We start from the raw sequence: 13,824 nt of genomic DNA on the forward strand, positions 1-13,824 counted from the left end.
ACGTGGAGAAAGCCAGGACTTGCTCTTTGCTTTGTTTCTTTTCTAAAGGGGCACCAGGAAAACCGCTGGCAGACACCTTGGTGCTGAAGGGTGCCATGCTGGGGATCGCTCCTCCAGCAATAATGCATTCAAAAGAATACACAGAGAGTATTTACCTGAAATTTGGGTGAGGAGTGATAGTGGGGGTTTCACCATCTATTACTCCCCTTTCACTCATGGTAAGGACCCCTCCAGGTTCAAGCAGAGCATTCAAGCGGTCCAAAACAGAAGGGCTACATTGCGAAGGAAATAAACAAGTGGTTAAGGTATAAAACTGATTCAAACAAAACTTACTTGGATTCGCAATTACAACATTTTTTAAAGCAGGGATTCTTAAAAACTTTTTTTAAACTGTTTGAGAAGCGGAGTGGGGCTCACCCCTGCCTCAGCTGGCCTACTACTGAGCCAGCTCTGATTTCCCAAACCCCATCTCCAGCAAGACGTCTAAGCCTCCAGTGATTTACACAGTATCTGATGACTTTCAAACCATCTTCATGCAAACAAACCAGACTAAGCTCATGATTGGCATGACTCATGAATCTCCTCCCCTCCTTATGAAACATGCAAAGGCTGAAGATAGTAACTGATGCATCCTGATTAAGGATCCCTTGAAAAGGGACAAATGTTAATGTGTTAGGGCACGGACACTCAGACATCATGCCAAACTTGCGGCTCCCCTGAGAGAACCAGCAGAGAGCCAGCATGGTATAATGATTAAGAGCAGCAGACTCTGATCTGGTGAACCAGGTTTGTTTCCCCACTCCTACACATGAAGCCTGATGTGCTACACTTTCGGCTAGTCAGTTCTCTCCGAAGTCTCTCGGCTCCGCCTACCTCACAATGTGTCTGTTGTGGAGAGGGGAAGGAAAGGCGATTGTAAGCCGGTTTGGGACTCCTTAAAGTAGAGAAAATCTTCTTCTATTACTTAAAGGAGCAAGGAAGTGTTGTGTTCCAGAAACAAGAAAAATCCATGATTTTATTCATGTCCTAAAAGTAGACTTTGGAAGCGCCTTGCCCATAGCAGACAGATGAAATGGTATAAATGAGGCCTCCACTGTGCGGAAGGCTGATGTGCTACTTGGGTACGCTTTTAGCTAAGCATATATAAATGATGCTGTTTCCTCTCACCAGGAGAGGGTGCAGGCAAAAGGATCGAAGAATTAATTCTTGGTTTCTGGGGCAGGATGCATTAAGCTCCAGAATGAAGAGATCAGTACAAAGCAACACTCCATTTCTGTGAAACATATAAGCTCATTCCTATTCCTAGCAGAGAAGGTGTTCGCCTCTTCTAGAGGAGGTATTATCCTTAAGCAAAAGGAACACACGAGAGCTGCTTGAGGAGTTTGAAAAGCTTTTTATGGAACTCCTGGAGTATCGTTTGAAAGTTCCATGTGAAAAAAAAGAATAGAGAGATTGATGAGCAAGAATGTCATGAAGAGTGTTGTGAGGAGATTGCCTCGGGGTGCTGGGTCTGGGCCCTTCCACCATCCCCTCAACACACTGGGCCGGCGCTTCCTCAGCCTCAGAAGTGGAATGAGAGGAGCCCGAACTCTCCTCATACTCCTTGGCTGCTAGGTTGCCCGTCGCGCTGGGCACTCAGCACCCTCCCTCCACCCCAGCCTCAGTGTTCGGGCCTCTTATATACAGCTGCTGGCCCCCAGCTCCATTCCAGTCTTTCTCAGCCCCGCCCTCCTGAAGTCCATAAAGGGCCCTGGCTGAGCCCTCCCAGAGCGTCTGGGCGTGCTTCCGTCCACATGCTCTGTGGGAGGGTCACACTTTGCCCTGTGTGGCCGTGGCCTGGCAGTGGTTAGGTTGGGTGGTGGCGGAGCTCTGCCACTGTGCAGCTTGCCGGGGCACGCCCGTCCCAGTTCGGGCGCCCATCCGGCTCTTCTCCTTCACGGGCAAGCGGGTGGGAGGGACCCCTTTTCTCCCTGTGTCTTTATCCTCCGCTGAGGGCTCCAGGTTGGTGTGGGGGTGTTGGAAAGGCCCAAGGCTTGGGAGGTTGCCAGCATCTCAGGACAAGTGTCAAGTGTGTGTGTGTTCATTCAAGGGCAAAAGATGGATTTCTTCCCAGAAATGTGGGGAGAGCTGTAATTTGCTTCTTTTATGTATTGGGTCTAGTTCAAGGCCACTGTGCAGAATTCAAGCACCTTCCTGCAGATAAGAAGCTAATGTGTCTCTGATAAAATTATATGGTGAATATGTTAGCATACATTCTATTAGCAGAGGCTCTTCTGAAGATCAGCCCAGGGTTCAATGGCAGACTGGGATTAATCAAAGGATTCTAGAATTTCCCTTTCAGCTTCCAGATGAAAAGGCAGAGCCCGCCCTGGGTCAGAGTGAGGGAGGGAACCTTGAATGAATGGGCCGTGGGACAGGAGAGATGATGTATGGTAACAGGCACTACCAAGTCTCAATCAGTATGGAGCTACGAAGGCGAGGTCTGCACTTTCTCAATTGGCCTTTCTGATGTGCCAGGTGTACAGGATGTCCTGGGGCCATGGATGGGTGAAGATATGCTTGCCTTACTCCTCCCTCTGACTGAAACCTGGAGAAAAATCTGAGTGGTTTGTTGTTGGGCCATGTAGGCAAACAGGTCCAGAGCTGACTGACACAACCTTCCAATGGCTGCCTGGACAACTGTCAGTTTACTGGCTGGGATACAGTATCCTGACAGCACTTGGTGTTGAATGTTCCTTGAAGTTGTTGGGCAGCCCTTGATAGGGTACAGCATTTCATACAGGGCAGGAGATGCAAAGATTCCACCCTGTCTATTCATGCACACCTTTGCTACTTATTTTCCATGAGTACTTAAATTAATTCTTCTGCTAGCCTGCTTTTAGCAAGTGAGTCAGGATGGCTAGATGCAAATATAGTACCGTGTTTCCCCGAAAATAAGACACTGTCTTATATTTATTTTTCCTCAAGAAGACACACTATGGCTTATTTTCAGGGGATGTCTTATTCCGAGGGAATCAGAACTGTCCTCCCTCTCGGCTCCCGTTCTCCCCTTACCACCCCCTTCCGGTCCCGCCCCCAGAGGCCAGGCGCACTGGTTGCCGGGCCTTTGAAGTGGCCGCGGGAGACTGCATCTGCTCAGCTGGGCTCCTCCTGTCTTCCCCGCCCCCAGAGGCCCGGGCGCGCTGGTTGCAGAGCCTTTGAAGCGGCTGCGGGAGACTGCCTCTGCTGAGCTGGGCTCCTCCTGGTCTTTTCCACCCCAGCCCCGGACGCGCTGGTTGCCGGGCCTTTGAAGCAGCCGCGGGAGACTGCATCTACTCAGCTGGGCTCCTCCTGGTCTTCTCCACACCAGCCCCGGGGTGCCTTATTTTCGGGGTATGGCTTATATTAAGCAAATGCTTAGAAATGCTGCTACGGCTTATTTTATGGGTATGTCTTATTTTCGGGGAAACACGGTACCAGCATTATATCAACACCAGATTAAAAGACTTCCAGTTGCATGAACTAAAATTGTGAAGTTAATGGGACAGGAGAAAAACAAGATCGCTGTTATCTACTGCTGCAGTTTTACCTGCAGAAGTTAACGTTGTCCAGCAGAAGCCAGTCTCCAGCCTGCAAAGCCTGGACCAACATTCCATCAACCCACTCGAAAGTACCGTGGTTGCCGCTATTCAAAAGCTGAACCACCTGCAACTTGAAGAGTCTAAACTCTTCCACAAGCCTTGAGAACTCTGAAACAGAAGAGAACGAGATACATTTCAACAAAGCAAGAAGCTGCTGTTCAAATTTTGTAAGCACCATCCCTAAACACAGATATTTGCCATGCAAGAAATAGACTGGGTTTGATTCTGTGTCTGTCAATTAATGGTGGAGCCTGGACTGGTGAACAGAACCATAATACCCAACCCATTATATGTTGTAAAAAAGCAAAAGTAAGAACAATTATCCATTGCACCCCTTCCATTTAAGAAGACCTATTGTTTTCATTATATTTTTATAACTGCTACCCTCCAACAACTTTAAAAAGGCACTGATTTATGAGAGAAAAGAAAAACATGTATTTTCATTCTCTGTGGCTCTGTGATGCAGCAGCCATTATTTCTGGGAAACAAGTATGATTGTCTCAAGGAAAAGGCTTCCCTTTTGATTGCCCAGACCAAGCTTGAAAAGTATCTTTCCCCAGTACATGTCCATAGGAGACCAATCTGAAACTATACCATACTCTGGCCTAGCAAAGCTCCTACCAACATAATTAACATGACGGGGGAAAAAACCCAGAATGGCCTCAAACTGACAAAGCCAGCTATAAACACGTTATAGTTCTCCCACAGAAGGCAGATCCCTGATGTCCTTCACACGTTATAAGCCTTCTACTATATACAAAAAGAAGAGCCCAGTGGCACAGAGTGGTAAGCTGCAGTACTGCAGTCAAAAGCTCTGCTCACGACCTGAGTTCGATCCCAACGGAAGTTGGTTTCAGGCAGCCAGCTTACGGTTGAGTCAGCCTTCCATCCTTCAGAGGTTGGTAAAGTGAGTACCCAACTTGCTGGGGGTAAAGGGGAGATGACTGGGGAAGGCACTGGCAAACCACCCGGTAAAACAAAAGTCTGCCTACTAAACGGGTCGGGATGTGACGTCACCCCATGGGTCAGGAATGATCTGGTGCTTGCACAGGGGACCTTTACACACACAAAAACTGTCCATTTTTTTCTTTGGGAAGGATAGACTGTTCTAACCCCAAAACAAGCCAGAATGAAAATTCACAGTAATTGACAAATGTTTCTCTGGTGGTTCCAGTGCGGGGCTCTCCTTTCTTTCCAGTAGTCCATGCTCCTCCCCACCCCCCATCTCTTTGCTTGAGTAAGCTTATCTCAATTTTTTTCATGAGATAAGCTCTCTTAATTTAAAAAGATATATGAAGAGGGATCAGAACACACACACACACACACAGAGGATCCAGCAACATGCAAGCTGAAACATAAACAGACTTAGCACAGTTCTACTTGCACGAGATTCTGTGCAACACCAAGCATTTTCCTCCCTACATATTATAGTGCCCATAAATTGGTTGCACAAGATCTTGTACAAGGGAAACACAAGTTGTGATACAATAAATCTTACTTGGCATAAGTGACTACCACCAACTTGTTCTTGTGTTTCCAACTGCACAACAGCTCTAGTGCAAGCAGAAATTTTGTGCTGGATCCAGCCTATGGACTATTAGAGGGGATGGACTAAGGTCAGGAGAGAAGGTTATGGCACCTTTGCTTTCATTCCTTGTGTATACAGTCTTGTAAATAAACATTCTAAACGTGTCTTTTTTTTGAACCCACTATTATTTAAATCAGAACACATGGTGGACCAGGAAAATGTATGGTGTCACTGCTGAAGTAATACTATGTTTTGTATTGTTTAACATATCAAGCTTAAACTGTATGCTTTGTTCAGAGGACAACTCCATTTTAAATTCCTAGTCCCATTACACTCTTTATTATATTATCCTATTGATTATATTGATTTACATTGTGTAATCTGTCTCAGTGACAAAGGCAGATTATACATACAGCCAGCCAGCCAGCCAGTTAGTTAGTGGTCACCCAGGAATAGTTCCCGTTCCTGTAGTAGTGTTTAAGGAAGAATGGCCACATAATCAAACCTTTTAAAAAATGGTCTTACTTCTGGCAACTGAACCTACTTGGAAGGGTCATAGGTGATAATTTATTCATTGCTATTCGACATTAAAGCATCTCAAAATGACTTCCAAAATGGAAAAATGTATTATTAAATGCTATGCAATATCCTCTCCTGGCTGGCTGTTGCATCAGAGAGGCCCCGCCTCACTGGTTCCTCCAGAAGACGGCAGAATCTAAAGGAGCCTCAGTCACCGTCACTATTACTAGGCACTTAACTTTGAAACAAATGACAAATCTCACTTCATCAACTCTCTTTGATTGTTATACAACAAATGCTTTCAGATTACTGGGCACCATGGTAAAACTCCCGAGTCCACACACAGCTTTTACATGTACAGGGACTTCCTCATTTGTTTTTTACGACTGCTTACTTAAACTGGCTTTTCAAACTAACCTTAACTACAGCTTAGTTTATGGAAGAACATCACCATCAATGTGTGAGCCCTCCAAAAATTTATAGAACAGAGTCAACTGAGACAAACCTAAGCCAGAATTTCTCCATGAAAACACCTTGCATCATTTCCTATGGTGTCCACACATACCTGGCCTTGGGTAGGTGTTGGCCCTGTTGTTTAGCCGTTGGACCAGCAGAAGCAGTCCATCTAATTTAGTCACTAGTTCGGTGAGGTTTTGATTCCCTTCTCCCAGGGATTTGGGCTTGAAATTCAGAATGAAATTGCTCCAGGCACGTAACACAATTTCGACGTCATCTGAGTGGATAGTCGTATGGAGGAGGCTCCCTCTTAGAAGTGTGGTCACGACGTTTTCCACCTTCTCCAGCAAACTCTTCCAAGGCCTAATGATATCAACCTATGAGACATTTGTTAGAATTAGTTATCACTAGACTCACTAACATTACTTAATTCTTCGGCCATGTCATTGGCCAAATAAGTAAGAAATAACCCTACACTGCTTACAACAGAGCTAATGCTCTGGGGATATTTTAATCCCTTAATTAAACACCACAGGCAAATAATTTGATGTTTAGAGACTACTTAGTTTTGGTTCCTGCAGCTAGTGAATGCATGCTGCCATAGAGTCTATCTCCAATGTTTTCTATGTTTTGGGTTTTCCTTCAGAAAATACAGTCACCCCTGTCCAGTAACGATGATGTCTGCAGAAAAGCACAAATTCCCTAACAGGTTTGTGACATGTGCTTGCAAATAGGTGCTCTGAATACAACTCCCAGGAGTAAATTAGGAACCACATTCACAGGCCCCTTTCAGATTACCATTCTAAACCGGATTTTATCCGTTGTTGGCCCAATTCTGAGTTAAGAGACACAGGGACAGGTGTTTCATACAGCTCATTTCAATCCGTCTATGAGCTGCTCTGAAGCACTTTGGCCATTTCAAACAGTGCCGTGCTTTCCCCCTTGACTTTTTTCATGGTGTGTTCTTTTGCGGCTTTTTTGTGTGTGGAACGTTCTAAGATTAGTGCTATAGCACCATAGCACTAGACCATCATAGCAATCCACGAAAAAAGGCTGGGGGGCGGGGTGGGGAAGGAGTGCGGTCCTTTTGAAAGCACTCCAGACATTTTAAACGGCACTCTGCGGTGATTCAGAAGTGTAAGGAAGAACTGAAAATGGGAGAAAGCAGTTAATGGCTGAGCCCTGGGATGCCTACGAGACATTTTCTTTATCTGAAAAGATTTTTTAAAAATCTGTTAGCAACTGGGAGCCAAAATGGTCATGTCTGAAATGACACCAAAAATCCGTTAGCAACTGGCTGCTCAAACGGATTATAAGGGCCGTTCAAAAGAAGCAACAGTGTCCAACTGATTGTCTGTGCTGCTTGTCAATCACTTGTTTGGAGGAAGTAGAAGAATAAATCCTCATACAACCTTTCCTAGCTATCTCTTCCAATAAGGAAAAACAGGAACCTTAATTTGACCTCCCCATTCCTCCAAATGGGTAATCAGCATAAGGGTCAAGGACAGCTTGCTGCTGCAGGAAAATCACATGTCACTTTCTAACACTGCAATCCTATGCAGACCACTGACGTCCGTGGACAGGCTGGAGTAACTTTGCATAGGATTTCATTGTTAACTGGAAGGTCAGTATAGCTTCTCATGGACATATTTCCATTAATCAAATCAGCCAGTCACAGGCCGCTCAGATGATTTTGCCTCCTTCTGTATCTTTCTTTTTTAAAGAGAGATACAATTGGGCACCAAGGTAATTCTCTACCAACATGGTTCAGAATTTACTGGGATAGTATAACACAAAGACACATTAATGAAGACTAGCCTGAAATGGCCTGCATTTTCTGAAAGGCAGACAAACTAGTTCTTAGTTTACAATAATTCTATTAAATTTTGTTTGCAAATGTTAGTATTTCCATTTGCATGTAATGCACCTTGTAACTGAGCTGCTTTTATTTACCAATGAGTAGTTATCCTGAAGTAAATACAACACTTACTTGTTCAAATCCTCCTAACAGCTCCGTCGTGTCCATGGAACTATTCATTGCCATGATCTTTAACTTATGGCCTGATAGGTATGCCAGAAGCTGAACCAGACTAGTCTTGCCAGCAGAGGCAGGGCCCACCAGTATCACCATCCAGTTCATGTGCACACATTTCATGATGGATTCCAAAGGCTGGAGGGAATGGTGGAGCAATGATAGACTTCTGCCAGGAGGCTGAACATAGCTGGCGCGGGGGAGGCTTGAGAAACCAACCTTCAATAGAATGGGGGGGAAAACCTTCAATATATTATGCCGCGTGCACACAGGGCTGGAAGGAATGGGAGCAAAGATTCAGAAAGGATTCACTATAAAGACATAATTGCTTTTATCTTACCTGAACGTCATAACGAGTGATATGGAACTGTCTGGTTCCCATATATGGGTTAGCATTCTGGCCAAAAATGTCCTTGAATACAGACACTACCTAAAGCAGAAAAAAAAGGAATTCAGCCAACATTTCTGAGGAATGCTTAAACTCTCATCACTCATTTCTACAGCAAACCCAATTGTCCAAATACCTGAAATCTCTGAAGGGAGCTGCATATATATAAATAAAAGCAGTAACTGTTGGAAAACTGGTAAAAAATAGGCCATTGTGTTTCATCAGCACCCTTGCCTGCCCAAGTAGACTGGCAGACCCATAGTCAGTTCCCCTGATTTAGTCTGATATCAAGAACACAGATCGGAATCACCAGAGGAATGTGTTGGCAGAATCTATATCTCCCCCTTCCTCTTCCACAAGCAGCCTGTTGTTTCTTTTGAAACACCTTTCCAAGGATCAGCAGAGCAAGCAAAATGGGCCACAGGTTGGGGGCTGGGGCTGCAGTAACAATGGGGAATCACGTAAGGTTGCTTTCCCCCTCTTCCAGATGCAAGAGAGAAAAAGAGCCAATTTTACACAACTCCCCCTTGCTACTACAGCCCCTATTCTGGAGCTCATTTTGCTTGTAAGGCTCCTCTGCTGATTCTCACAACATTTTGGGACAAACAGCGGGCCATTTGAGGGGGGAAGAAGGGAAGGCAGGGAAAGATTCCCTCCACCAACTTTTTGGGCAGATCCAACCCATGTGTATAATCAAAGTGCAATTTGTAATGCCTTAAGATGTTGTGGGGGGAAAAGCAATCTTCAGAACTATTTTGCAAATAGGGTTGCTACCTTCAACTGATTTAATCATTTGGTTGTTTCTGGACCCAATTGCTGGTATTTACCTTTAAAGCCCTCTAACAACTTGGGACTAACATACTTTAAGGATCACCTACTCCCACATGAACCTATCCTTAAGGAACTTTTCAGAGGCCTTTGATGGGTATCCCTGTAATCCGAGGTGAAATGAATGGCAATCTGAGAAAGGGCCTTCTTGGTTGCGGCACCAGAACTGTGGAATCCCCTCCGCCTCTATTTTTATATTCTGCCTTTTGGCAAAAAACACTGGCAGGCCAAAGCGCATTCTCTGTGCTCCATACCTTCTTTCTGTCTGCTTCTGTCCTCATCCTCTCACCATATATCAAAAACATGTGTTGGCCTGGATCATAAGTGCCAGGCGATTGGTCAAGTAGCATCATATGACACCATCGAAAAAGGTCACGCAGATTGAACTCCCAGGGACTACCTTTATGTCCCCACTTCTTCTCAACCATAATCTCTTGGTTAATCTGAAAACATAGTTCAGAAGATTAAATATTTGAGTGTGTGCTCAAATCAACACTGTTTCAGCAACATCAAACAATCCAATATTCTATTTTATCACTCTTTGAGGCCAACGTCGCCTTTAAGTAGGATGCCCCCATTCATAGTATTTACTGAATATTCATATTGTAGGAAGTCTTCTTATTACAAGCAGACAAACTATGTCAATATTATTGACATGAAGACAATATTATTGACATGAATCTTTCTCAAGGTCAAAAAAATGTTCATGCCGTCTTGTTCCAAGAATATCAGCTACAAATTCTATGCAGAGGATGCCCTATTATAATTGGCTGCTTTAGCACTAATTGCTTCTTACATGTTTGTATTTACTTACTGGATGTCATCAGACCGAAAAAACTTCTAGAGATCATTTTACTAAGGATAAGTGTTGTTACCAGATTAACACTCACAATGCTGAGTTTGGGGGAAATATTTTGAATGCTCCATAGAACTGGCTATTCCAATTTCTGAGCAGCGTTTTAAGGCACTGCTGCTCTTTTTATTCTTTTGAAACTAACTATTTATTTTCTTCTTCATACCTAACAAGCTACCACAACCCTCAATACCAGTACTAAAAACAAGAACATCTAGCCACACCATATCAGTCACACAGCCACTATTTAAAGAAGCCAGAGGAAATGTACATCTACCTTGTTGTTGAATTCAACCATTTCTGCAATAAACACATCATCAATGGCAGGGAAAAGGGAGTTCCCAATGTACTCCATATCTGCTGCAGAAAGGGGGTCCATATAGACCTATGCCACCAACAATATTTGGAAAACTCAGTATGATTATGTAAATGTAACGATACACATGACACAAGCAACCTCACAAATCATCTTTCCAAGAACATCAGTAAAACAGGAGTGTCAAAACGTATGTTGAAAAGTTGACAAAACAAATTTCTGATCCACAACACTATTATGTATTAGTGTTGAACAAATACAAAACCTCTCTCTAGAGAGCTCAAACTACAGAGTTGGAACGTGGGGGAAAAACACAAACAGTTTTGGCAAACATGTAGAATATTCAAGTGAACCGTACCACTGCTTGTCCAATAATAAACTGTCTGTTGTTACTAGAAAGGAATCTGGAAAAAAAACCAAGCAAAACATCATGCTTTTTCATCCATTCCCCCACTCAGGTCCAGTGCAGACATACCTTTAACCCTGGTTAAAAAGATTGCATGTTCCTGGCAGGTTCATACACTTCTCCCTTCCTTTCCTCTGTTGCTCAAATTCCCTTTCTTTCCCATTGCTAACCACAATGTAGAAGTTCAATTGCACTGAATGCTTAAAATGCAATCTATACAAAAGCTTACAGGAAAAATAAGCAGAGGCTAAGCAGCTTATAGATTCTTATGTTATAGTTGCATGCAATTTCAATTCACTGGCCACGTAAGCCTATCAAATTGTGACTTGCTAGCCACTGATAATCTTTTATACAATCAACAGAACTGTAACTGCAGGCACTTAAATATCACAGGTCCTTTTCTGCTTAAATTGATTGTTCAAACATCTTTTCACTGATCCTATTAACATCACAAAAAGCATCATCATGCTTTTAGAATGAGAAATGTTTAAGACCAATTAAAAGCTGCTTCATGTTTTATGCTCCGCTGTGATTGCATGGTGGGTTTTAATAACTTTTATGATGCTTTATGTTTTTATTATGTTTCATTTTGTAAGTTGCCTCGGGTGAGTTCCCTGGAGAGATGGAATAGAAATAAAGCCTTTGAGCTGAAAATGTTATTTTTAGCTACTCCTCAAACATGTTAAACCAGAACACCAGATTTGAGCACAATGCAGTAATTTACCTCAGTAGCATTAAATGACCTCAAATAAAGCATTCATGTCATCTAGGTTGTGGATTAAGATTCTCTAAAACTGTTAATGTCATCCCTTTCTGATGGCTGACTTACATGCCTTTAAGTAACATTATGGACTTGCCTGTGTGAACCGGTTAAGAAAGGATTTAGGAAGCCCCTTTCTGCCACCGCCTTGCCTGTAGGGATTTTGGCACCCAAAGATCTTTGTCTTCTCATGTTGAACATGAAAACTCATCCCCAACTCAGGAATGTAAATCTCTGCCCGATGATCAAAACAAGCATTCAGTCCTTCCAGCACTGACTGAGAAGCCAAGTTCAGCTGTTAGAAGAAAACCATAAGGTGAAAAATTACATCCTCCCTTCAAAGAAATTAAAGTTTAAAAACATGAATTACTTCCCACGTTTGCTCTTTGACTCATATCCATAATAACTACTTGGTCCTCTCAAATCAAGTAGACAATTTTATGACATGTCAGAGGGTCCGTCAGTGAGACTACAATATCATCAGAGGTCTCTGAATCCCATCTCCCTACTGCAGCAATAAGGAGCTAAGGAGGGAAAGGTTATATTGCTGAATCCTATCCTTACCATGCTGCTCCCCAAACATGAATGGTAATCTGGATTCGAATGGGATTTAATTACAGATGGTCCCTCCCAACACACCTCACATCAGCAGCCAAAAGCTCACCTCATCTAATACAATCCAGTGACCCGCTTTCAAGGCTGCAAGCAGAGGTCCATCACGCCAGGCAAACTCCCCTCCTTTGCCCCCTTCAACGGGCAAGTCTGTTCCAAACAAATCTGTGACATCCTTGTAAGAGGAGACATAACCGAGTTTTCAAACGCATACAATGTAGTACTGCTTCAGAAAGAAACATAGGAATGTTGTTTTTAAACCAATAAAGCATAGAAATCAAGGCTCTTATTGTAGCCGTCTATTATTGGCTCTCAAAAACTTTGGTTCTACAAGTAGCTGCCCTCGCACTGAATTTTTGAGTAATTTGTACTTCATAACTTTGAAAAACATAGCAAGAAAAGATTAGGAGCAAGGACACACATGCTTCCTAATAACAAGCTGCACAATTATCTGACAGCACCTTATTGGCGCAGTGGTTGGAATGTTGGGCTAGGATCTGGGAGACCCAATCCCCACTCTGCCATGGAAGCTTTCTGGGTGTCCTTGGGCCAGTCACACACCATCAGCTTAACCTACATTACAGGTTTGTTGTGAGGATTAAATGGAGGAGAGGTAGAGAATGATATAAGCCACTCTGGGACCCATCATGGGAGAAAAGCAGGGTATACATAAAATAAGTAAGCTAATAAATAATCTAACCAAAACATCCTGTGTCACACCCCTAATTGATCAGCAGAATTTGAAGACTAAACAGAGTCCGATGTGTTAAACTGGCAAAAGTTTCTCCTGTTCTCAAAACCAACAATTTCAGTTAGAATTACAGCAGCCGGATTACCGTTTGTTCAGAAAGGTTGATCCTGACAAGGAAATTTCCTGAAGCCTTTGCTAAGGCTGATACTAAGCTGGTCTTTCCAACACCTGGAGAGCCTTCCAGGAGTACGGGCTTGCTGAGCTGCAAGGCTCTTAACAATCGCTGTGCATTCATTGCTGTGGTTCTTGCATTCAGAGCATAGTCTGAGACACTGTTCTTCTGGTAAAGAGGACCTACAACATAGAGCAAGGAAGTGTATTTAAAAAGATAGACTACAGACTGATTAAGCCAGTTGCTGTAAGATTTTTACCCCAATAAAGAAAATGACGAGGTGAACAGATACCTAGCACGAGCACTTTAGACTTCAGGTTGGGGAATCCCATGTAAAACTCCTCCCTGGAAAAACGTAGAAGCTAGGATGCTGGGGGCCCTGACCTGGATGGCCCAGGCTAGCCTGATCTCGTCAGATCTCAGAAGCTAAGCAGGGTCAGCCCTGGTTAGTATTTGGATGGGAGACCACCAAGGAATACCAGGGTTGCTGTGCAGAGGAAGGCACGGGCAAACCACCTCGGTTAGTCTCTTGCCTTGAAAACCTCATAAAGGGGTCGCCATAAGTCAGCTGCAACTTGACAGCACTTTACACACACACAGGATGATGGGGAGAAGCCTTCTCCCTCCTTTCAAGGTGCACAGA

At 43.6% G+C, this 13,824-nt stretch overlaps 1 protein-coding gene across 1 annotated transcript in view; it reads right to left on the minus strand.

Moving 5' to 3' along the window:
- The window catches only part of MDN1 (midasin AAA ATPase 1), a 125,860-nt gene that overhangs the window by 67,345 nt on the left and 44,691 nt on the right, over positions 1-13,824 (minus strand). Inside the window, exons 36-45 of the mRNA XM_056856148.1 lie at positions 13,155-13,363; positions 12,371-12,493; positions 11,804-12,001; positions 10,502-10,609; positions 9,626-9,814; positions 8,496-8,585; positions 8,114-8,374; positions 6,233-6,500; positions 3,569-3,728; positions 156-272 (exon numbers count right to left, since the gene is read on the minus strand). Coding sequence (XP_056712126.1) covers positions 156-272; positions 3,569-3,728; positions 6,233-6,500; positions 8,114-8,374; positions 8,496-8,585; positions 9,626-9,814; positions 10,502-10,609; positions 11,804-12,001; positions 12,371-12,493; positions 13,155-13,363 — 1,723 coding nt within the window. The remainder of the gene's footprint in view (positions 1-155; positions 273-3,568; positions 3,729-6,232; positions 6,501-8,113; positions 8,375-8,495; positions 8,586-9,625; positions 9,815-10,501; positions 10,610-11,803; positions 12,002-12,370; positions 12,494-13,154; positions 13,364-13,824) is intronic.

The sequence above is a fragment of the Euleptes europaea genome, chromosome 10 (genome assembly GCF_029931775.1).
Source record: "Euleptes europaea isolate rEulEur1 chromosome 10, rEulEur1.hap1, whole genome shotgun sequence".
Taxonomy (NCBI): Eukaryota; Metazoa; Chordata; class Lepidosauria; order Squamata; family Sphaerodactylidae; genus Euleptes; species Euleptes europaea.